Source organism: Lissotriton vulgaris, chromosome 1_1 (assembly GCF_964263255.1).
Source record: "Lissotriton vulgaris chromosome 1_1, aLisVul1.2, whole genome shotgun sequence".
NCBI classification, from domain to species: Eukaryota; Metazoa; Chordata; class Amphibia; order Caudata; family Salamandridae; genus Lissotriton; species Lissotriton vulgaris.
In genome coordinates, this window is record NC_141685.1 from 1,489,561,672 (window position 1) to 1,489,587,162 (window position 25,491).

Genomic DNA, 25,491 nt, shown 5'->3' on the forward strand with positions numbered 1-25,491 from the left:
CCTCCAGACAAGAATGTTCCACTTCCTTTCTAGAACCAAAAGATATTCTTCTCCGTCTGGACTTTCTGAATCTGACTAAGGAATCTCTATAATGGCTCTTTTTTCTAAAATTTGGGAAATCTCCAATGCTATCAGCTTTGAATTCCCCATATCTAAAGTCATCTCCCTTGGGATTTTCTCCTGAAATGGTTCTTCCCAGAAATCTATCTTGAACCCAACAATTGCTTCCAATACCCAAAGTCTTGAGTAAGTCTTGTCCAATTGTGAGCAAAATGTCTGTCTTCCTGCCACCTTTAAGGGGGAAGAAGACTTCTGGCTTACCTTGGTAGGTTTTATTGGTGGATCTGGGTCTGCCGCTGCGGGATCTTGAACCCCTCCCTCTTGTGGGATAGAAATTTGAGTTGGAGAGGTAGCCCCTATTGGAGCGGAATGAGCCTCTTTCATCTTAGGGATAAAAATGGGACCTGTAGAAGCCTCGGCTGACAGACTGTCCCCTTCTGTAAACCCTTCCAAAAACTCTGCGGCTTCCAAAAACACTGTGCATGCTTTACTGGGCTCTACTGAAGGCGTTAAAGGTGGACACATACTCGCCCAGGGAATGGACAAAATTGTCCCCAAACAATAACCCCTTTGCATCGCACATGTCCTATATTGCGGAAAGATCGGCGAGCTTGGGGTTCATTCTGAAAAGAATCTATTTTCTGTTTTCGGTAATTAGGTTTGAATTGGCGTTACCAACAAGGCAAATTGCTTGCTGTGACCGACCTCTCAAAAGTTCAATATCGACCGGGGTATTGTTGGTCCTTGCCTCTTCGGTCTTATCAAGAATCTTGGATAGTGGGCCAAGAACGTCAAGAAGTTTGCCCTGGCAATGCTTCGGGCATTTTTTTTTATCCCTTTTCTAGTATCCCTCCCAGATTTAAATAGGAAGGTGATCAGTTCAGGATCCAGATTAGGAATATTGCAAATTTTGTCCTCCGAGGAGGGGCGAGGGCACTCATTTTGCATAAGATTGCGTATATCCCTATCCAAGGGTTTCCTCACTCTGCCATGGAAGGGAATTGTCTGCTGCTAAGGAAATATATGTGTGCCTGTGTTAATGCTATTTGAACTTGTATTCATGGTTTATTAATACAAAGCCTTTATTATTAGGATGAGCGCTGTAAGCTTGGACTGCACTTCTGACAATGGTTCCAGTATAAAAAATACACGTGTTTGCAAAGTTTAATAATAGGAAACTATGTATAATGATCCCAGAATGCTTTAAGATGCAAATATTTGCAGAAGCTTGAAAGCAAATTTCAGGATCTTTAATAAGCAAGTGTGCTTTTTGTTATTTGGTGCAAATGTGTTCAGCCGGTAGATACATTTGTGGTTAAAGAGCTGCTCGTGGTGGTCCTAAAGGGGTAAAAAAAGTTGAGAATATCTAGATGGGTGGTTCTGCGAGTGTCCCTCAGTGCCAAAAATTTAAAATAAAATAGGACCTTCTCATTGGATCGGGCCGGGGGTTGCCTGTTGCCCTTTCGAGTATTTACTAAGCAATCTGATTGACTGGTGCACCCAGAGAAAAGTGTTGCAGCTGCCATTGCTGTTCTTGGTCTCCTGAAATTGTAGGGGGAAAAAGTAAAAATGTACACGGGAAACAGGGTGGGGACACATACCCACTGGCACTTCTTTAAGAGGGTCAAAATGTTACAAAAATAAGGTGATTTTCATGCCAAGTGTACCGTGGTGAATCCAAAGGAGCTGCCATTCAAACTTCACCCCATGGTACCACTGCACTATCAAGATTCTTTTGGGGAACTTCTGCAGTACCTCAGTAGTATAAAGTGACGCTTGAGTGACAGTGTCGTAACATCCTACCCGCAAACAAAGTAAAAAAAAACTGCTCTAGAATATTATTCAACACTTGTTAAGTCATCATGTTATTGTACAGCTTGGCCTTGAGTGAATTAAACTGTAACAGTCCTATATTTAGAGTTGGGGTGCGTTATTAAAACCTAATTTCTGTTTTTAATGTAGGCTTCAGAAATCGTTGTGCAAAACCTCGCGGTCCCCGAGATCCACCTTCAGAATGGACATGATGGAAGAACCAAAAGAGATGCTTATTTATACTGGAAAATACAAGTGCCACTGAAACTATAGTATTCAATGTATTATTTTTGTTGTGGACTAACACAAAAACAGTGCAGATTTAGCTACCTGCAGCCCATTTAACTAACTCCACAATGGTACGCATTTTATTCTGTACCATATGCACCATAAATTTTGTTCCAAACTGTGGACTCTGGTATGGAACCGTTATATATCCTTGCTGGGACCATTTACCTGCCTTATAGAACACTTAGGAAAAAAGTATTACATATGGTTTATTTTGTAACTTTATAAAGTATTATTGCCTTAATGTCTTTTAAACCTGTTACACGCTGCTTTTAGACATATGTTAATATAGTGAAACTTTTATGATAGAGTTTATGGACTACTTTTGGCATCTTTTATTTGATATGTATGCATTGTTTTGTATATGTATAGGGCAAGCAGATATACTGTATAATTTGAGAACGTTGAAATCGTACAATATTATTAACAGAAGATGTAAGAAATCTCTGCATGGTCTGAAATCTGTGTACCTTATATGTAAATTATTTGCCCTGCAATTTTAGGCATTTCAGATATTTTTCTTTGAACAAGTGCAACCAGGTTTGCAGAGAAAGATTGTAATACATTTTGTATATTATAAGCAAAAGTGGAAAATGTTATTTTTATATTATACTGTTTAATTGTCACTATTAAATTGTCCTAGTTTTCACCTGGTCAAGGAGATTCAGTAAGTGCCTTGGAACAATATTGAATTCCCTTAACACGTTACTATAATGTTTGAGTTGTCTGGGATTAGAAGACTTAGAAACATCTGTAGATGCAAGCAAATTGACATACCAGAAAAAAATGCTTAAACAACGTTTAGTTCTTTTTCTACAATTCATGTTTGAACGTGTTAAAAATAACTGTCTCCAGCATAATGGTGGGAATAGAGTTGATGTATTTCAAAAGACATGGTAAAAGGAGAATGCTTAAAACAATTGTACTTTCCACACTGACAAAAAAAACTTCTGTTAATCCTGTATATAATGTACAAAAAAAGTTGGATACTGCATAATTGATTTGACCTGTTCTCATATCGTACCATGCAATCAGTATGTATTGACCAAATATGCTTACAAAGAAAGAATAAATCCACTACTGATGTGTCTTGAAGCTATCGAGACGTGGAGACAAAAAAACGCTAGTGGCCTAACAGTAATTTGAAGACTTAAGTGTGGCATAAAGTATACTACCAACCTCGGACCTGGGTAATCCTATACATGCTTAGTTAGATGGTTTGTTTTGCAGTGCCTTCTGATGAATTTTCTGCAGTGCATAGTACTTTGTGTATGTTGACTTTCAGTACGATCTTTGGGGTACTGATCTTTCTGTATTTTGTTGAAAGAGCTTTTCAAGTGTTGTAACATTGTGAAAACCACTGGAATTAAGCAGCAGAGTTGGCTGAAATGTCCAAGTACGGGCAAATGGTGGCCTTTTCTGTTCACATTTTAATCAAGTTATTGTTATAAGTGGGTCCCCTACGGCCATATCACAACGAAGCTTTCCAATTAAATAACACGTCAAGCAGATTCTAGTAAAAAATGCCGTCCCCTAACCATTAAGTATTTTTGTCTCGCATTAATGCTCAAAAACATAATTTTATCAAGTCTTTTTACTGTGTGGAGAGAATATACTATTGCCATGAGCATAAAAAAAGCCTACATGCAAAACATCGTACAATGAAATGATGTACCTTTTTATACGGTATCTGCTTAAAATCGCCTTTTGAGCCCAGATTCGGGCTTATTCTGCGTTTACACTATATGATACATTGTTGGTTTATTGCGTGCCACACCCAAATTCAGAAAATCAGACCATTAACAGATGCAAAATATTTCTTTTTTTGCCACTTTTAAAATAGGTGTTAATAGTGAACACATTTTCGCGACTAAAGTGGAAGCATTAATTCCACGGAGTTTTGCAGCTATGGATGCATTGCCTAACATGTTTTAGTCCTCTGCACACGGCACTGATGTGTCATTAGTGAAGAGAAAAATGAGTTAACGTGTTGGGAGCTCGTTGTAATTCCACGTATAGGTTACTTTTCGGGCTAGAAACTTTTTTAGTTTTTATTAAAAAGCGCCAATCTTAAAAATTGCCTATTTTTATGCAATGTAATAATTATGCCTAATCTGTCTCGGAAATGCTTTGTGATCGTCTGTATAAAGGACGCCTAGGGTCAAAGTTAAATTCGTGGTTATGCAGACAAACTGCCTTCCCTACATGGCCAGGCGTGTTGGTTACTCAGGTTTTGTAAGACAGAGCTGCTGGCCCATGTCGACAGCGTTGGTTCACAACATAAAACATGCCGCTACTCAATTTACAATTAATACAATTTGCCCATTTTAGTTGACACAGCATACTCCAAACAGCTGGAAAATATTGTACGAATTCTGACCATTTACCCCAAAAATTAAATTTTCAACGATAGGAGTAATGAAAGTGCTGCATATGACACGTTAATTTGGAAGAAAGAGGCAAACATCGTCGTTTCTTTGTCTTTTAACAATTTAATTGAAAAATGTGAACCTCGTAAAACTAGCTCGTGTTCCTTGTTTGAACTTTTTCGAGACATAACTATATAAAGTTTTGAGGGTGCACAATGTTGAATTTTGCAGGCAAGGCTTTAGAGTTGCACTTCTTGGAGCGGGGGTGTACGCCCCATTTCTAAACTCATGGCAAGACATTTCCCTTGAGTGAATAGAAACCCAGCAGCAACAGTACTTCAACCGGAACGATCCAAGCAAAGTCTAACTAAAGAAATTTGGCTGAACAGGTTGCGCTTGTTGCTGATAGGGCGGCGTACCACGTGGTAAGCGCAAGGTCTATGTTTACAATGTAATATTTGTACTGAACTGTATTGGATAGTATGTAACACTGTAAAGGGGAGGAACCGATATACACAAAGCTTAGCCGTACCTACGGTGTATAGTGCGCTTCACAGGTAACGATAAATACAAGCAAGAAGGTAAAATTGAGACAAGGAAGGGTAAGGAACGGTTCAAGGAAAGGAGAATTGATTCAAGTGGAGCTAAATAAACGTTTTAAGCGTTTCCTAAAAGGGTAACCGGATTTGGTTAGCTCTCAGCGCGGGCTGAAGCGGAAGGGCGTTCCAGAGGATGGAAACGGTGGCACAGAAAGATTGTTTAAATGAACGACCAGCACATTTCGCCACAGCTTCAAAATGATAACTTTGCCAGCCCGGCCCAAGCGGTATGAATTATGCTGCTATGTCGAATTTATCAAAATGGTGAATAGCAGAGACCGCGCTGCGAACGACTCTGATTTTTACTTCGTAATGCCGATACTCGCGTTTAATTTTCTGCGTTGCACGTTATTCGTGCATTCTTGCTTCCAATATCTGCCGCGTACATTCTTAATCGTGCAGAATAATTCTGACCTGGAGATCGCTTTACGGGTTAAGTCTAGGGTGACCAGACGTCCCGGTTTTCCCCGGACGGTCCCCGTTTATGGAGAAGTGTCCCCGTGTCCCGACACTTATCTCCAAATGAGTAAAATGTCCCCGTTTTCGAACAGTGTCCGGGTTATACACACAAATGTCCCGGTTTTTCATTAGTCCGATTGGCCGCATGCTCTGTTTGCACTGCGTGTGACTTCACTGAGGTGAGCACTGTAGCAAAGGGAAATCCTTTGAAGAGAGACATTTTCTCTCTGGATTTCCCTTCTCTTTGTCCAGGCAGCGCCATCTACGTACTTTTGCTGACTTCCAAGAGGTGCCCCCACAGGCGTGTTGCAAAGATGTTAATCAGGCCTCATGTGCACATTAGAACAAATCCTCTCGCCCTGCTTGCGGCACCACAGGGGCCTTTTAACTGCTGTGACCGCCTACTAATACTGGTCCGGTACCTGGTGTAAACACACGTCTCTGCAGTTAAGGGATCTCAAAAGTCTCTGACAATGAAAGGGAGAAGCTGACGTTAATCTTAGTCCATCAGTCTGATCAGGGGGGTGGCGGGAGGGGGAGGGGAAATAGCGGGGGAAATCGACAAAGGTCTAGTCTAACCTGTAAATACACTGCTCAGCCATTGTCCGTTTTTAGGAGGAAAAAAGTAACATAATTTACTGGAACGAGTGGGTGTTGCATTTTTTGGAATATAGTCTTTTAAACAACAGGTCGCTACTGAGAACACTAATATTCTCCTTTGATAACGTATACTTGCTCAGCTTAATTGCCCATTTTGTCAGGGATGTTCGGCGAGGTTTTCTGCCACCCCAAAAATGACTCATCTGGTCGACCTGAATAATGTGATGATTTGAAGCGCTTTAAAAAAAAAGTGTTGCAAACTGATGCTCCTTATAAAGTTTTCTGCATCTTCCTTAGGCCATTTACCCAAATCGTACTTTGCAAATTCAACCTAAACATGGTTACCACCTGAGGAATTTATCTGCAGATTAATATAATGCATGATGGATTCACCGGTGGGGACACTCTTTAGCCGAGGCATACACATAGGGAGAACACCATGCATGTTGATGAGTGCACATTCTGTGGCACCAATACAAACTGGCTTTCTTTTTTACATATCCTGTATACGGAACACCCATGAATTCCCTATGTGACATACAGTGTAAACCTCTTGAATGAATTAATAAATGTTCTCAAGTAACCCACATTGTGAACTGAGGCACAGAAAAGGAAATTAAGTTACATTTGTCAGCGCCAGTCTTCTGCTTCCAAAGTATGCGGAGAGGAATTAGATTGCATCTTTATAATTTCCATCATGCTTATGTTCAAACGCTGTGCCTGATCACATCATGCCCTTTTTTTGAAAAGTACATAAGAGCAAGTCATGCGTAGGATCCCACAATCCGGTCCAGAGAGGACAGCCAGGATAACAACACAGGTCTTCCTAATCCTACAGGTGACATATCTACTAAACCCTTTCACCTGAGGGGCATTCGTGTGAACTGCGCTGATACCCCCACCGCTAAATTTATTCCACTCAGGCTGCAACACACCACATATACACACCAGCGAAAGCACGGGCAGTGATGGGGCAAGCACCTGTCTTGTAGAGAGCAGGTATAATGCACGCAGCACCAATGCAAGCATCACACACACGCACACTTGCCTGGCAGCATGTGCAGTGGCAGTGCGCATTTCTCTTATACAGTAAAGGTTCAGCACAGATAGTGGCACTGTAAGTTTCCTTCACAGATATATGTACACTGAGGGTCCTGCTCAAACAGCCTGTGACAGTGTGAGTTTCCTTCGCAACGTACAGGTTCTGCTTAGCCAGTGCCCACTCGGTCTGTGGAGGGAGCGTTCATTGTAGTCCCTTTTCTATGTCTGACAGCTGTCAAATAGTCCTACTTTTATGTCGATGGTTACTGAAAACCGTAGTCCTACTTCTATGTTTATGACCTGTCCCCGTTTTTCGTTTTGAGAATCTGGTCACCCTAGTTAAGTCGAACTTAAAAATCGAGTCACTGAGAAAGTCGCCACTGTATCAACAGCAGCACGTGGGCTGCCAAGTTGAGCTCTAGGCGCTACTAGGTCTCCAGACAGAGTATCCTCGTGTTTCGATCTTGAAATGCAGTCAGCGTTTTAAGTCGGATCCTCCGGTATTATCCTAGCTCCTAGATAGTTATTCGGTGGCCGGAAAGGCGCGCCGTCAGCACCAGGAAGAGGACGGCAGTTCGTGACGCTCCCAGCCCATCCCCGCCTCCCGCAGCACCGCTTCCAATCCCGGCCCCAATCTTCAACGAAATGGCGCCGCCGCCTCCCGCCTCGCAGTGCAGCCGCAGCGCCCCGCCTCCGCTGTCCCGCCGACATGCCTCATTGGTCAACTGTACAGCCGATCACGGGCTTTGCCTGGCAATTGGTTGCGTTATGCTCCTCCCCCACGGTAGGCTCCAAACGGCGGAGTAAATAGATCATAGGAGCCCAAAATGGCGGAATTGCCCAGTACCGTCCATGCAGCGCTGTCCGGAACGCCCACCGCTGCCTTGGCAGCAGCGAAGATCGCGCCCGCCGGTTCATATTCCCGGGAGCTGCAGCCACAACCCCGGGAGCCGCCTCCGCCGCGCCCCCAGTTACAGGAGCCGCACCCCCACTCCCGGGAACCGCACCCCCATCTTGCTAAGAAGATGCGGTTCTCTGAAACCAAGGGCACCAAACCCAAGCGCGTGAACGGCGAGGGGGGCGTACCAGCAAAACCCGGCGCCGCAGTCTGGAGTCTGCCCGTGCCGCCAAGCGGCTTCCTGAACGTTCAGCGACCCCCGAGTGGTAGTCATAGCCCCGGGAGGCCTAAGGAGAAGCGCGAGAAGGAGAAGAGGAGGCACTGCCCGCGCGGAAGCGGATCAGAACCAGAGGATAGGGCATCGGGTGGCAGGGAGCGTTGCTTCCTGCTGGCCCAACCACCCGCTGCCTCTCCCGCCCTACTGCTGTCACCGTCCCGGTGTAAGTATTGTGACTTTTCCCTGGTGGTCCCCAACATGGTTTTAGGCCGTGTGTGCGGAGGCCATTCTGTGTTTGTATGGCACCGATAGCTGGAAGTGTTTTTGGAAGTTGACTTCACCATGTGTACATGCACTGTGCCATCTGTGTGGGTAGGACTGATGGCCAGTGTGCATGTTCACGCGTTTGAGATTGTTTTTGTTCGTTCTGTGCAGTTTGCAAGGAGTCAGTGCTCCTACGGGTGTGTGGAATAGTAGGATCGTTTCTGTCCATTCATATATTTGGAGTGTAACATAATAGATATAACAATAACTAGTTTCCTTGCATTTTAACTGAAAGCTTCACTGATATCGTATGTTTTTTATTTAATTATTGGTTATCGGACACATCATTGATCTAGTCCCTTCGCACAAGGTGGCTGGTATCTTACCTTTTATATGTTGGCAGATTATTTGTTTAGTAGCAAGCAGCCCGAAACATGTAGTTTAAGTTAAATGATTGAGCAGCTAAACAACGATCGTCTATAAATGAAAGCGTAAAGCCCCAAGAGACCAAGGAATTGGTTACCTCAACAACAACAAAAATCCCACACTCCCATATATTGTCCATCCCATTTGTTTTCTACACAACACTACAGCAAACTTTCTTAATGTAGAATTGAGAACTGAAAAAGTTAACATTGGCAAAGCCAATATGTCTCTCCTTTGCGATAACTACTGGTGGTGTCAGTTCTTTTTTAGCCATATTGCACAGCAGCCCAACTGCTGTGTAGCCTCGCCGAAAGTGTAAAAAAAAGTGATAGTCAACACAGGCTGCGTCATAGTTTTTTTTGTTTTTCTTTCAACCATGCTGCACAGCAGTTGGGCTGCTCTACAACATGGCTAAAAATCACTGTACGGCCGAATTGTGCAGCAATTTGTCTTTGCCAATGTTTTATTTTGCATGTTGCATAGCTGTGCAGCACGGGTGAAAGTTAAACAAATAAAAAAGGCAGACACTCGACCTCTCATAGACGATCTTTTGACTTTGCCAATGCTTGTACTGCCGTGGGGACATTATCTTTAGTACTGGGTGCAAGGTCTCGTCCTAGACGTGACCTCCGCAACCGGACACAATCTCCGGGAGGCTCACAGATACTGTCAGTATGGCACACTAGTGAAAACCCTGTTTTTTTTCTTTGGCTCAGCATCCCACCCTTGTTTGGTGGAGGAGGGGTGCAATGAATAGTAAGTGGGTAGTTTGGGGGAGATGCGACTGAGTCTACACTTAATGCGAACACATTCTTGTATAGCGCCGCATCGCCATCAATATGGCACCTGATCCAAACTTTTGTTAGAGGGTTGTGCCAAGGAGGGCTGGTTCCCTTGATACTGTTTTAGGATAACCAGTAGCGCCATAATGATTCCTGAAAATCTTGCTTGTGTTCAGCTCTCTGCCGAACCTATGATAGATATGCTTGAAGAGAGTGCTGTAATACCTGCTCTGCTAATCACTTGACCGTGTAGCATGGTGCGGTAATAACAATAGACCAGTGCAGACATTCTACAGTAAGATTATTGTAGCATGTGTATATTGGCTTCCTCTTTTTGAGCCAGACTGTGACAGTGCATGTTGTATGCTAGTGAGTTTATGCATGTCTTTGTAGGTGTCTCACTCTTAGGTGTGTATCTGTTTGCGTCCGAGGGCCAAGAAACTGAGGACAAATTCTGGAAATAAAGACTGAATGAATACTTTATTGTATGATTACCTAAAATCATTTACAAAAGCGATGCATGTTACGGTCATGGTTAAAACAGTAAATTGCTAAAAGAAAATCATTTAGAAGCATTGAAAGTGCAGAGGGATTGAAAAAAGGAGAAAAGAGCATATACATATGCATCGGATTGGACAGTCCGTGCCCTAGTGTCAGTTCATCGTAACTTATCGGGCTTGGTACCAGATTACCAATGGCCATTAGATGCTTTATTTATTGTTTGCTCAACCTGAGTGGCAATGTTCTTGACCATTGGAATTAGCAAATGGTCACTATTGATGCTGTAGATGCTAATCGACGGTCGGTATGTGAATTGTTATTTTGCTGTTATTTTTCTGTACTTTGCGTTTTACATAAGATCTTTCCAGCAGTGGCAAATAACTTCTCGGCAAAGACTGATCTGCTTGGCAGACGGTAAAATATGGTGCTCTTGAGATGGTTATGTGTGTGGAGGCATTAACCCAAATGTATATCTCAAGCTGGACAGTATGATTGAGGCTGTGGCTTATCCTTTGCATTCATGTTCATTGTCCTATTAGTATTATGCTGTGATCTGGCTCTTTACAAAAGGCTGTGGTAGCTCTTTACTAATATGCGCAGAGAACTAGTAAATAAAGGAATAGTACTGAGTGAAAATGGAAGCAATTAAATAAGGTGCTGCTCGACTCACTGTGCCTCATCTTCTGCGCCCTCAGCTTTGGCCAGCCGAAACATCCTCAAGTCCCATCTACAATAATACTTGGAGTGACTTTTGATGTACGAGTTCCTCGTTGCACATCTGTCACTTAAACATATTTCACCAAACAACTAACAGGATATTTGGGTCTCAATACTGTGATGCAGACTACAGAAGCAATGTTTTGTTTGCTGTGTTTTACACAGTGAATCAAAGGACTTGTTTTTTTGAGGGAATTAAGTGAATTCATGAATGCTGGTGAACGCAACAAACTATGAAGTTGTGTTCTTGGATAAACTGAGAAGTTTGGCCCCAATGAGGAATCTTCCATTTGTGTGCTAAAGCTTTTTCTTTTGCAACACCCGCAGAATTGTCGCATAAATGATTTCACTAGTCGGAGAAAGAAAAAATAAACACTAAGCTCCCTTTGAAGACATAGACAGACATTTGATCTGTACCGTTTGAATGCACAGATTTTTAAGCCTGTTTGCAGAAAGGGAACTCTCAGAAGGATACTGTAAATAAGGTTTGGGCAAGGTAAGGGATAAACTCAAGCTGAACAGCCTAAAATGGAGCCAACAAATTGAAAGCCAGAAAATGTGAGTTAAAAAGCCAATGGTAAGCAACGGGCAGATACATTCTCAGGGAAGCATTTCGAATGTCCCCAAGATCTCGTTGGTAAACCAGACAGGTAGGCTGTCTGGTAGGCCTCGACCTAAGAATGGATTCTGCATGCAGAAGTGACTCCGAAGTCAGTGGTTTAGTAATCTGAAAGGGAAAACTTTGCTAATATTCTTGGGATATAAAGGGTAGTGTTTTGTTGTTGTTGGTGGTGTTTTATATGAAATTGAACATTGTTCTAGAAAACTCTATGGTGTAATTTCACCAAGATTGCAGAAAAGTAACATAAGCCACTTCACACGAGTTTAATTTATGGAAGCAGATAGTTTACTCTTTAGGTATTTTCAAAGCAGCAATCATTTAAAGTGAAGCACTAGAAATGGGCTTGACTGCAGTTTTGCCAAAACCTGGTTAGTTTGGCAGATATTGTAATTTTACAGCTCAGATAGTCTTCTCCCACTGCCACTTGCCGTGACCTTGAATGAAAAACATCTGCAACTTGGACCCCCAGCTGAAGAACAGACCAAGACGAACTAAAAAAAAAAAAACTTTTGAAGTGGTTCTCCAGTAGCTAGGTGAATTTGTGGATCCCTAGCCCACCACCCTAAGACTAGAACCTTTTTTCTTTTGTAGTAACAAGTCAATCCTCGGTAGTAGGTACCACAGTGGATATCAAAGTCTCAAAAGGCGATGGGAGGAATGCTTGCAATTTATTTAACCATCAGCAGTAAATTGGAGTGGTCTTCCAACCCTTCGTTCATGTAACTGTATTGTTATGAGCAGGCAGAACCATGTTACTTTGAGCTTTAGCTCTGTTAATTAAAAAGGTAAAGTTTTTCCGTGTGCAACAAAATGGTCAGTGGTACAAGCTTCTGGTCGGTCTGAATGGTGTCTGGTAACTGCGAAGTTGCAAGCACACATAGCCACTTGTAGCTAGTGCATCTCAAAGCTGTATTAATAGATATTGTCCCGTTAAATACACTATGAAAAACGCCATTTTCCAGCAAGTGAGAAACATGCCACACTTTTGAAACCTGTAAAAGAGTTGCTGCCTTTAGTCTAGCCAAGACCTTTTCAATTTATTTGTAATATATCCTTTTTTTATGGACTTATGAGAGCCAGGAAGATCCTCCTGTAATAGAGGTTTACAAAAAAACAATGTCAAAACGAGTGTTGACAAATGCAAAAGGCTGGCAGCCAACAGCAGACTCATTGGCTTTGCAAGGGCTTGTTGACTAGTTTAGCGATCAGTAGTTTTCTAGGCAAAGCAAGGAGGCATACCGGAAGACTTTGCAAACAGCTAGCATTTTACTAGCAACACCACCCGTTTTCTATTGTGGCTAGGTAGGCGCTATAAATATGCCTAAAATAACAAAAGGCAATTATGGAAAGTGCCAACTGCCCTCTGTAATTTCATGTAACGGGACAGCTAAGGTAAAACAACTTAGCTTTACTTGTTTGATATTACTTAACATATTTATTGAACTCCAATGTGAACATTGTTACATAACAGATTATCATGTATGTAGCGATACTATAAAATGAGCTTTGGCAAAGCCAATAGGTCTTCCCTATATGAGAGCTATTTGCTTTGCTAATGTCTTTTAGCCAGGTCGTACAGCCGCTTGACGAGGTGTGGAACAATAATTCAAAAGAAGCGTTCTCCGACAGGAAAAAAAAACGAACTCTTCCGGCACTCCTTAGATACGTTATACTTTATAAATCTTTCAACATCATGGTAATTTCATTAGATTTTATTGTGTTGCATTTGTTTCATCTTATTTCATAATTGATCCATTCAATTGGTTTCTTTTTTTCGTGTTATAATGTTAAGTTCACATTATACTTTGCCATTGATTTTATTCACATAATTAACAGGTTCCCCAATGAATTTCGGGCATTTGCCCTTCTTCAGGGTGTTTATTCCTGTTCGATGTGACTCCAGTGCCTTCAGAGTTTCCGAAGAAAATGTTTGTCCCATGCCCGCTTCTTTAGAATTATATACACACACGCAGCTTTGGGTAGGTCTCAAGTTCAGGTCAAAAGCAGCTCCAGCATAGAGCACTCGCGACTCTCTAAATTTGCTCATCTCAAATGTCTGCTTTCCTTCAGTCGTTAAGAATAGGATTAGAACAGTGCCATCCATGCCAAGGTAGAAAGGGACAAAGTCTTTTGACATTTCCCCAGCAAAAAAAGCCATAAACAATTCTAAAAGCTCTAACTCAAATGCTCCTGTGGTCATGGTAATGTGCTCTGCCTTCCCAGCGGAGTAAACTCCATCTGCCAAACTCTAAATTGACCCCTAACTTCTATGCCAATTTCAGAAATGGGAGAACTGGTACTATCTCTTCTTGGTGATGCCACCGTAAAATAATGTAGAAATTATGTACCCTCCTGGAGCAGAAATATTGCCAAGAAATGCTGCCTATTCAGTAATCCTGAAAGTGAAGCTGCCATTGAATAATGCGACTTAAAACAGCCAAACCTGCACTTGACGCCAGTATCATAAGAAGAATCGAGGAGTGGAGATGTTAGTAAGATCAGTACCAACTTCAGGAGCAGTGAGGAAATGCGGCGGCAGGTAAATCTTGATTACCAATTTACTAATTCACTCCCCCATTCTGTCACCAGGCACTCAACAACACCACATGTGAACACACACCCACAAAGGAGAAAATACCACAGATGGACTACATTCATTGCCTGTACACCCGTGGCATCACTGGGTTGACATCTTGTAAAGGGGATGGGGAAGGAGCACAAACAAAAGTCCTATTAACTTTGTTCACCCTATTAATCACTGACAATGTTGCTGCTATTCGAGGAATTCAACTGCGCGTCAAGCTTTCAGTCTTTCTTTGGCAGAGACTGCTTTGCGATTCTTTCCCTGCAAGGCCAGAACATTCTGAGAAGTCCTCCCCTGAGCAGACACGACAGGCTGAGGCTGGGATCAGCCATCTAAGTGGCGGCAGCGGAGGGTGACTTTCTGAGGGAATCCAGTGGCGAGAAAATTGCTCAGAAGAAAGGACAGTGCTGAGCTCATCAGGAGAGGGCCACCCTTCTGAGCAACCGGGTCCGCGAGAGCGGGTGGGGCCCGCGAAGCGACTGAAATAGCCACATTGTGAAGGTGGGTTAACGAGGGAGGGGTGGCAGACAAAGAGAGACAGAGGAGCCGAGAGAAAAGTGAGCTGCAATTAAAGAGCCACCGCAGGTGTCAAAGGTTGTGCGGGGAGAGGGCTGGGTCGGGGCCTGCAGCAGGCGGCCAGCACCGCCACAGTAGATGCATTCAATATCCCAGACCCCTTTGCGTCCTGTGAATTCGGAAGTACTTGGACGGCCTCTCTATCATTTCATTAAGAACGTTGCTTGACCCCAGCGTGAGGTAACGCGCAGTGTTTCTTTCATAAGCTGAGGGTGACCTCCGTGCCCTGCCATTTATATCTGAAACAGCATGGCATTTCGGGTAATTGCTAGGCGCACTGCTCGCTCCGGAGGTGGGAGGGCTGACTTAGCAATGTTTCGGAGCAGGGCCGGGGAGGAGTTGGCTTGAGCCATATGGCGTCTTGTTGGCAGCCGGGCGGCCTCCTCTGTGCTCAGGGTTGCGGGGCTGCAGGCGCCTCATCTGCCTCTGCTGAGGAGACAGATGTGGAAGTGCCGAATTCCGCGCAGACCAGCGCGGAGCAAGCTGAGAAAGTATATTGGGCGGATCTGAAAACCCCTTGAAGAGACACTGCAACCTGCTCCCACATTCCACTCAGTAAACGCCAGGGTGCAAGAGCGCAGCCCTAGAGTTCACTCTTGAGGTGAAAAGGACAAACACAAAACACCAGGGAGCGTTTGTAAACGCAAGGCTAATGAAGGCTGAAACGTTGAAGACATTGAGAATCGAATGACTTCATCTGTCATGACGTGGAAAGAAAAACAACAGTGCAAGTAGAATTGAATTGAAAAATACCTCCTAAATTGTATAATTAAGGGGAGGGGGCGGCTGTAGGGGTGGCAAGTGAAAAAAAAAAGAGAAAGCAGGGTAACCTGACCCAGGAGGGGGGAGGAGGGAGGAGAAATGCGTCTCGGCCGGAGCAGGGGGCGGAGCAGGGAGAGCGGGCTTTGGAATGTAATTCACACGGCCGGCCGGTCGTGAAACTGAAAGCATGGCCGGCCGGCCGTGAAAGCCTTTGATGCGGCAGGGGAAATGCGAGACGGCGGGAAGGGGAGGGGGCGGAGCGGGTAAACCAAGACGGACGTGCACGCGCTTTTAAGCTCAATGCGCATGCGCATTGAGCTTAAAAGTCACGGGCACTGCAAGGAATCGCCACGATTCCTTGCAAGTTGGGGAAAGAGTGGATAAGTCCCAATACTCTCGCTTGCTCGATGCGCATGCGCATCGACAGGCGAGACCTAACAAAAAAAGAAGCAGAGAAATGTATACAATTCACTTAAAAAAAACCAAGGTTAAAGGGATTTTATAATTGGGCTCAGCAGAAATTCAGCAGATCTAGTTAGCTGAGGTAACTATTATCTCGCTCCCCCGCAATGCACTGCTTATGGCCTCGGATATTACATCACTCATGCAAAGCTGCCCTTGGGGGGCCAATTACCCCTCCTGTGCCTCCAGTAAGTCCCACACTGCTGTATTGCTAAGAGGTTGTCAGACTACACCCCCTTTCTCCAACACTCTGCAAACGTGCCACCTGACTCACAACTGGTTGTGGAAGAAGTCCACGTTAGTCCTGAGGCCTTCAGGAGTAAAATGGAATTCATTCCCCAACCAGCAGCGCATCAGGAGGCTCGTTTGCAGAGTGGTGGAGAAAAGGGGCGTGGGCTCAAGTCCTATCAGCAATCCCTCTGTCTGGAAGTAACAGAAAGGGTTCCTGGACCCCAAGAATCCTCAGCATCTAAGGGAACTTAATCCCCCAGCCACCACTGCACCAGGAGGCATGTTTGCAGAGTGGTGGGGAAGGGGTGTGGCCGTTTTCGAGGCCATTCTTTTTTTTCCCCAGTTAATAAGGGCACTTGCCCATTTAAAGTGGGTGCCTCCAGGGCTCCAATGAGACCGCAGGGGGAACCTGAAGGCCCCACAGTGCTTGCTGGATCCCCACGTCCTGCGAGAGTTAGAATTTGTTTTGGACAGAGGGAGCTGTTAAATATGCAGCTCCCTCTGTTCAAAAGCAATTCCAGCTCCATTCATAGTAGATCATTTTCTTTTCTTGGTTACTAGAAGCGAAGCAGTATTTGCGTTTACTTGCTTCCTCCAAGCTGTAGCAGACAGCAATGTCCCAGGGGAGGGCACCCCAGTACATTTGCAGGAGCCGGTCTCGGGGAGGGGGGGTGGGGCGGCCCCCTGCCCCCTCCTTGGTTAGAGGTTTGCCTGGGCAATTTGTGGTGCCCGGTGCTTGTGCAGCACCCCCCCATGCCCCTACAAATATATAATGCCCCTGAGAGTAAGCTTCTAGGCCCTGGCAGGATCCCTGTGGGACACCACCACCATGTCTGGGGATCAGGGTATTCCTACGCTGCCCCCTTATCTTTATTTTATTTTCTTACACTCTGCTTCAAGCCAAGCCCAAGATGGCTACCAACATTTCCTGGTTGAAGTGTTGGCAGCCAATCAAATATTTGTAGGATTTTCGAGTCCACTGCAAGGACTTGCATCCCCATATATCTATATTTTGTATCCGGTAAATATCCCAAATTACCAAATGGATTAACACCAAATCACAAAAAACCCGCTTTCTGGACCAACATCTAGCTTTCTGCCAAATTCGGCGTAATTCCGTTCGGCAGTCAAAGCTATAGTAGCGTTAAAAAAGGGGGGTACTCCCCGTAGACTTAAAAAAGGGAAAATGTGTTTTGGCTCCCCCCCCCCCTTTTTTTTTTCTCGGCCGCCACTTGATGTATCAGACTGAAACTTTCAACGCAACAGCGGAACCAAAAAAAGTACGTTTCGTGAAGATTCATCTATCTGGCGCCAACGTTATTGGCAAAACAAAAACCCGCTTTTCCCATGGACACTTTGGTCCTAACTATAACTACCTGCTAGCGACTGCCAGTGGGTAAAATATATACTATATATCGCAGAAAACAGATTATTGTGGTAACAGGAGTCACCAAACATTCTATTTATCGGCCCACTTGTAAAGAGAGCCATCGTGAGCTCTAGCATCACCCGCAAAGTATTATCGCCTCACTCCATTGGATGTATCATTCTGCCTGCCAAGAAATGTCTAGTTGAATACAAGAGAGACCAGTGCCCTCTAAAAATAGTCATTATTCATGGTTTGTTTCACGTCTTTAACTGATTCATCCATTATATGCAGAAAGCAGTATTATTGCTACTTTTACCGCCATTAGAAAACCAACGAGGTATGTTTTTAATGTAGTAAAACACTATTTGTGCTAGTATTTGATGTAAACATGCACTGGACCATTAAAGCCAGGCTTACTGACTGCTTTGTTTTCTGTTCTGAGACGTGTGCATAAACCACCCCAGAAGAGAAGTTTGCAGTTCTTGCTGGACTGTTCCAATGAAGCACAGGGTCAAGACTGATTTGCATATAGCTGGGTCTGAACTGAGGTGGCGAAGTGAGCTAAAGAACGATGATGGATTCAACCCAGATCTGTGACTTGACTTGAGTGTCTGTAAAGTTAGCAGTTGCTTGGTTCTCTCAGAAAACAAATAAGCTCAATAGATTAAAAAAAATAGTAGACTAAGGGCTCTGTACCTCACCGCCATTTCTTCATCCTTCTGTGGATGGAACACATGTCTGTCACTCGCATGGTACTGGATCACAGCTCTCATAAGTGTCCTTACATGCTCGGAAGCATGTAAGGGCAGCCATGTGTGAAGCGTAGTAGAGCGTGACCGAAGGCCCACTTCACATCCTGTCACGCTTCACACGGTGACCTTGCAAATCTGTTTATTTTTATGTGGTCGTAGACTCATTCGAATCGAATAAATTCAATTGGTTAGTAGTGGTCCTATCTTTCCTGCACCTAGAAATATTTTCATTGTGAAGTGCCCATATGAATTGTTTCTGCTTTATAATCTTGTCAGCCTGAACTGTACCAAATTGAATATGAGAGGAATTTTTTTAAGAGGAAGGGGGGATTCCCCACCTTACGTATAAAAAAAATCCCTGGTGCCTAGTGGGCTTTTGCCCCCATCTGCCTCCTGGGTGGGGTGGGGGGCAGCAGAAAGTCTTTTGCCTTCTTTGGGGTGGTAGGGTGGGGGCATTGGGTTGCCCATTCTGGGCAGCCTCCACCCCTGGCCTATAAACAAGGATCCCCGGTGGCTAGTGTGCTTTTTTTGGTAGCTCCACCAGGGAAGGGTACCATTGGAAAGAGGATATTCTCCCCTTTCCAACGATACCTCTCCAGTGTGCTTCAGTTTCCAAGGGGCTGAGCGAGCCCTGCAACTGTGAAACAAACGAAGTTTCCGTTTGATTGCAATGATGACAGCGCACCATGCACACAATAGTCATTACAAGGAAAACCAAAAACCATGCTTTGGGAGGTTCCCCACACCCCAAGGCAAACAAGCATTGGAAATGCAATAGGTCTCGCAGCATTAGAGTTAGTGCTTTTAGAATTGTTTATGGTTTTTTTGTAAATCTTTAGCATTTTTGTTTCCTGTAGCCAATGCTAAAGAATAAAAAAAAAAGCCATAAACATTTCTAAAAGCTCTAACTCAAATGCTCCGAGACCTATTGCACTGTGTGAGGGTGAGGGGGTGAGGGTGAGTGAGGGGTTGAGGGTGAGGGTGAGTGGTTGAGGGTGAGTGAGGGTGAGGGGTTGAGGGTGAGTGAGGGTGAGGGGTTGAGGGTGGGTGATGGTCACATTGTACCTGCTACGCGGAAACGTGAATTCTGACGTGGTTGAACCTGTGCCCTGCAGGTTACTCACCCCAGCAGCAAGTGTTACAATCAACTAATCTATCCCGCGCTCTAAAAAATCACATAACATCAGCGATGTTCACAAACTCTTCTGTTCCGGGGCTGTGAGTTGAGGGGGATGCAATTCGAGATAAACAAGGCAATGTTAGAAGCCAGAGGAAGAAAACAGGTCTGGTAGGTCTGATCATGTCACTTTATACATGGCTTAAAGTCAAGGAAAAAGCGCTATTACATGGCCAGTGCTGACTGCATCATAGCGCTTTGAGGCAATTTTCCACCAGCTAGGGCAACCCGAGGGAGGTGCAGGGAAGGAGGGTGGGAGAAGCAACACCTGGATGGGAAAAAGAAACACGATGGAGGTGAGGGAGCAGTTATAACAGAGGAGGGAGATATGGGAAAAGCAAAATGAGGGAGGTATCCTTACGAGGGCCCTGGTGTTTTTTTTTTTAAAGAGGCCAGAAGCAAGCATTGGAAACGGGGCGTTAATTACGGGTGTTCTGTGGCACGGGATGTCCTGGCACGGGATGGAGGGGCGGGGGAAGAGCCGCTCTCTGCGGGGACTGGAGCCAGTCCACGCCCGGGGCAGCAGCGAGCCCGCAGAGCTGGAGAGCAGACAAAGCAGCCACAGGAAGGGGGAAGGGAGGGCGAGCGAAACCGAAGCGAGGAGATCCAGCACAGAGAGAAAAGGGGCGATCCAGCGCCCGACGGAGAAACATGGGCGAACTAGCACCGTGCTAACTAGGCGAACGAAAACCCGGCACTGAGCTGACGAAGAGTGGTGAATCCAACAGCGAAGTAAATAAGAGAAGGGCGATCCAGCACCGGGCTAAGGGGGAGCGTGGCAATTACAGCACCGGGCTAACGAGGATAAGGAAAATCTCAATCGGAAGACGCCGAGTATGCGCAAAGGCGCCCAGTAAAAAAGAAAAAGTCATGATCATAGAAACAGGACTGACGGGTCTGGAAGAGAAAATATACGAACGAGAAGAGAAGGAAAATACTAACAGCGTGCAATCAAGTGGGAACAAAAATAAATGATGTGAATGAGTAAATAAATAGAAATAGGATACAGAAATAAATGAAGAAACAGTAATGGGCTAGGCTGTGAGAAAGTACACAAATACTGTGAATGAAAAACCTTTAAAACCTGATGGTAGCAACTGGCCGTGAAAGCCTTTGATGCGGCAGGGGAAATGCGAGACGGCGGGAAGGGGAGGGGGCGGAGCGGGTAAACAAAGACGGACGTGCACGCGCTTTTAAGCTCAATGCGCATGCACATTGAGCTTAAAAGTCACGGGCACTGCAAGGAATCGCCACGATTCCTTGCAGTGTGGATAAAGAGTGGATAAGGCCCAATACTCTCGCTTGCTCGATGCGCATGCGCATCGACAGGCGAGACCTAAAAAGGAAATCTCGCATGATTGTTTGCAAGTGTGCTCATGACTGAACCATTGTGTCACAAGCATGGAAGGGGTTAATAGACCAGCACTGGCTGCGATGTTCTAATATAACAAATTTGTTATGGCTCTCCTGTCTGAATTAGAAAAATGTTCAACACCTTGGCTGCTAGGGAGATTTTTCTCCTGTGCTGTGATTTTATGACTCCCATTGCTCATGACGAGCTCAGCTCGTCATCAGCACAGCTCCACTGTGCCTCATGACGAGCTGAGCTCGTCATGAGCATCGAAGGGGTTAAGGTACTGTAAGTAAATGTTAGAATTCCAGAATTTAGCTGTAAAGACCCGGTCTCCAGATGACTATTTTAAGATGCCTACAAATAAAGTTGGTGAAATGCTGCCTCACTAAAAGGACAAATCCCTTTGTCTCAAGTTTTACAGTACTGGCCGCTCAGCAGCATCAGAGCGGCATGTGGTGGTTGTCTCAAAACAACACATTTAGATTCTGAGCCTAACCCTTGGCATAACATATGTAATTAAGACAGCACACTTTACAAAGCTTGCCGGGTCCCTGGAATACAACCATACAGAAAAAGTCAGAACCACCAACTTTTGCAGTGGATCAAATCTCACGCTGAACATCATGAAGAATATCTGGGCAGATGGCACTCCCAGCTAGAAAGCCATTTCTAATCGGAATAAATACCTCCATCAGGGAAATAAAAAGGGCAATAGCTGCAGTACAATAACCAGGCTTCCTGAGAAGAATGCTTCAGAATAGGCTGGTGAAGATAAAGGATGGCAACAATGGGACCGGTAGCATAGAGCAAGACTCTCCATATTAAAATACTAGCCTACTGCTTGAATGTCCCTTGCAAGTTATTTCCAAAGGGTAAGTAAAGGCTTATCACATATTGGGCTTTATGCCTATCAAATGTAGAACAAGGGAAATAAAACGCTATAGAGGGAGCAGTGGGAGTGGGGCAAAAATAGTACCATCGCCTGGGGGAGCAGTGGACTGGGACTAATTAACTTGAATCAATCTGTGCTTGGTCACTGCTCCATAGAAAGGATAGTTAAGATGTTGGCCAGCCTCGGGCAGTTAAGGTGGCTAAAAAGGAGAGGGACACTGGAGCCAACAAATGGTAAGCAATGGACGGGCTCCAAGCCCTTTTTAGCTCGAGCCTGGTCGGCGCATGCTCTGCGAGTCATGCTGTATTGGAATATGTACTTGAAGCCCTGCCCACTCGCTGTCCAAATTTGTTATTGGCTTGTCATTGTCCTTAGTAAATGCTGGATCCTGATTGGTTAATGTGCTTGTTAACCCCTCCTCAGTACCGTCTTGTCTTCATTTGTAACCTCACATGACTACTGGCTCCTTTACTTCGGTTGTAACACAGTATGTCTTCTGCAATCTGTAAGCACTATTCTCTTTAACTCCCAAAGAAGGCACTGCTTGCTTTCCTGCAACATTCAGCACAACATCAATCAATCAATCATTCCATTTGTAAAGCGCGCTACATACCCATACGGGTCTCAAGGCGCTGGAGGTGGGGCTGCTACTGATCGAAAAGCCAGGTCTTGAGAAGTCTTCTGAAGGACAGCAGGTCCTGGGTCTGTCGTAGGCTTGTAGGGAGAGTGTTCCAGGTCTTGGCGGCGAGGTAGGAAAAGGATCTGCCACTGGCGGTGGTTTTCCAGATGCAAGGGACTGTGGCGATGTCGAGGTTGGCAGAGCGGAGGCTGCGGGTGGGGGTGTAGAAGCTGAGACGGTCGTTGAGGTATGCTGGTCCGGCGTTGTGTAGGGCTTTGTGTGCGTGGATGAGGAGTTTGAAGGTGATCCTGTGGTTGACGGGGAGCCAATGCAGGTCTCTTAGGTGTGGTGTGATGTGGCCGTGTCGGGGGATATCTAGGATCAGTTGTGCCGAGGCATTATGGGTGCGTTACAGCAGTCTCAGGAGCTTGGTCGTTGTTCCTGCGTAGAGGGCGTTCCCGTAGTCCAGTCTGCCAGTGACGAAGGCCTGGGTGACTGTTTTTCTTGTGTCTAAGGGGATCCATTTGAAGATCCAGCGGAGCATTCGGAGGGTGTTAAAGCAGGATGCGAAGACGGCGTTGACCTGATTGGCCATGGAGAGGGTGGAGTCGAGGATGACCCCCAGGTTGCGTGTGTGGTCGGTGGGTTCAGGGGCTGTTCCTAGCGATGTTGGCCACCAGGAGTAGTCCAAGGCTGAGGGGTGAGGCCGAGGATGAGGACCGCAGTCTTGTCAGAATTTAGCTTCAGCCTGCTGTACTTCATCCATTAGGCGTCGGCCTTCATTCCTCTGTGGAGGTTGTTTTTGGCGGTGTTCGGGTCTTCGGTGAGGGATATGATCAGCAGGGTGTCGTCGGCGTAGGAGATGATGTCGAGGCTGTATTGCCGTGCGACGTGGGCGAGGGGTGCCATGTAGATATTGAACAGTTGAGGGATGATCCCCGTGGAACGCCGCAGATGATCTAGTTGGTCTTGGGGCGGAAGGGTGGGAGGCGGACGCTCTGGGTTCTGCCGCGGAGGAAGGATGTGGTCCAGGCAAGGGCCTTTTCTTGGATTCCGGCGTCATGGAGGCGTGCTGTAAGGGTGCGGTGGCAGACCGTGTCGAAGGCTACTAATAGATCCAGAAGGAAGAGGGCGGCTGTTTCACCTTTGTCCATGAGGATCCTGATGTCGTCGGTGGCAGCGATGAGGGCGGTCTCAGTGCTGTGGTTGCTGCGGAAGCCGGACTGGGATGGGTCCAGGATGTTGTTGTCTTCGAGGTAGCGGGTCAGCTGTCTGTTGACGATCTTCTCCGTGACTTTCACCGGGAAGGGGAGCAGGAAGATGGGCCGGAAGTTCTTGAGGTCGTTGTGGTCCGTCTTGGGTTTCTTTAGTAGGGCATTGATCTCTGCGTGCTTCCATCTCTGGGAAGGTTGCTGTCTCGAAGGAGATGTTGATTGTTCTCCGGAGATGGGGTGCGATGGCTGTGCTGACTTCGTTGAAAATGTGGTGAGGGTATGGGTCAGATGGGGATCCGGAGTGGATGGAGTTCATGGTCTTGAAGGTGTCTTCGTTGCTGACGTTGGACCAAGCGGTCAGGCGACTGGCATGGGTGTTGGTCGCAAGAGGGGTGGTCTTGGGGGTGGCGGAGTCGAAGCTATCAAGGATGTCTGTGATCTTGTGGTGAAAGAAGGTGGCCAGTGAGTCGCACAGGTCTTGTGATGGTGGAATGTCGTTGGGGTTGGAGAGTTCTTTCACGACGTTGAAGAGCTCTTTTCTGTTGTGTGAGTTGCTGACTAAGTGGTCTTTGAAGGCGGTCCTGATGAGTTGGTGGTGTCTAACTGGTGGCGTTCTTGTGGGTGGTGTAGCTGTCTGGTGTTCGGCGGTCCGGAGGTCTTCGGTGAAGCATGCAGCGTGTTGGTGTGATTGGTGGTGGAGGTCTTGAGGGGGCGAGGGTGTTGGCGCAGTCGTTGATCCACTGTTTGAGGTTGATGGTGTCTGGGTCGGTGGGGTCGGCGGGTGGTCCCAGAGCGAGGGTGGTGGTCAGTTGGTCCTCGGTGACCTTGCCCCAGCAGCGGCGTGGCATCTGTTGAGTGCGGTGGTTTGTGGTGGGTTTCCTGAAGGTGAAGTGGACACATCTGTGGTCTGTCCAGTGGTGTTCGGTGGTGTGGTTGAAGGAGATGTCCGGACTTGCCGATAGGATGGGGTCCAGTGTGTGTTAAGCGGCGTGGGTGGGTGTCGTCACGAGTTGTTTGAGTCCAAGGTTGTCAATCAGGGTGGTGGAGTCGGCGTTGTTGTTGTTCTCGAGGTGGAAGTTCAGGTCCCCGAGGAGGATGTAATCCGTGGAGGCGAGGGCGTTCGTGCTGATTAGGTCAGCGAAGGGGTCGCTGAATTGTGGTCGGGGTGGTCTGTAGACGAGTGTTCCTCTTATGGTGGTATTGGGGTCGGTGTGGATCTGGAAGTGCATGTGCTCGGCGGTGGTGAGGGTGTCGTTGGTTGCGACTGAGGGTGTTCTTGTGGATGATGGTGATGCCCCCTCCGTTGGTGCGGTCTCTGCGGGATATCTGATAGCCTTCTGGGATGGCTATGGCGATGTCTGGTGCCGAGGTGGTGTTCAGCCAGGTCTCCGTCAGGAAGGCGACGTCGGGGGTATTTGAGTCTAGGAGGGCCCAGAGTTCGATGGCGTGCTTGCGGGCGGAGCGGGTGTTGAGGAGGATGCATCGGAGGTGGTTGGGTTCTCTTGCTGATGGTTTGGCGGGCCAGATGCTGGTGAAGCTGCAGTTCTGGCAGGTGAAGGGCCCTTGGGTGCGCTTCGAGGTGGCCTGGTAGCAGGAGTGATCTTGTCCAGGGTTGAGTGCGTGGAGGGTGGGGTTGTGGCGGCTTCGGGGTCCAGAGGTTCTGGCGCTGGGCTCGGTCCAGGTGCGGACGGGCGCAGGCGGGCTTGCCTTTGGCGCGCCAGCGGCCGCCACATGTGGGGAGGTGGGAGGGAGGGACAGCTGGGAGGTGGGAGTGGGGTGGCAAATGGGACCGTGGGGTGGCAAATGGGAGCGTGGGGGGGCAGGGCCGCAGGGGGGCAGCAGCG

At 46.2% G+C, this 25,491-nt stretch overlaps 2 protein-coding genes across 5 annotated transcripts in view; both read left to right on the plus strand.

Moving 5' to 3' along the window:
* The window catches only part of PTPN12 (protein tyrosine phosphatase non-receptor type 12), a 592,849-nt gene extending 589,594 nt beyond the window's left edge, over positions 1 to 3,255 (plus strand). For all 3 annotated transcript variants that reach the window (XM_086967364.1, XM_086967365.1, XM_086967366.1), the window contains one exon: positions 2,023 to 3,255. In XM_086967364.1, the coding sequence (XP_086823490.1) occupies positions 2,023 to 2,084 (62 nt within the window). In that variant the 3' untranslated portion in view covers positions 2,085 to 3,255. The remainder of the gene's footprint in view (positions 1 to 2,022) is intronic.
* Positions 3,256 to 7,970: 4,715 nt separating this feature from the next.
* Positions 7,971 to 25,491, plus strand: part of RSBN1L (round spermatid basic protein 1 like) — a 350,429-nt gene continuing 332,908 nt past the window's right edge. Inside the window, exon 1 of one of the 2 annotated variants that reach the window (XM_086967371.1) lies at positions 7,971 to 8,566. In XM_086967371.1, coding sequence (XP_086823497.1) covers positions 8,056 to 8,566 — 511 coding nt within the window. In that variant the 5' untranslated portion in view covers positions 7,971 to 8,055. The remainder of the gene's footprint in view (positions 8,567 to 25,491) is intronic. The other variant, XM_086967369.1, reaches the window with a different exon arrangement.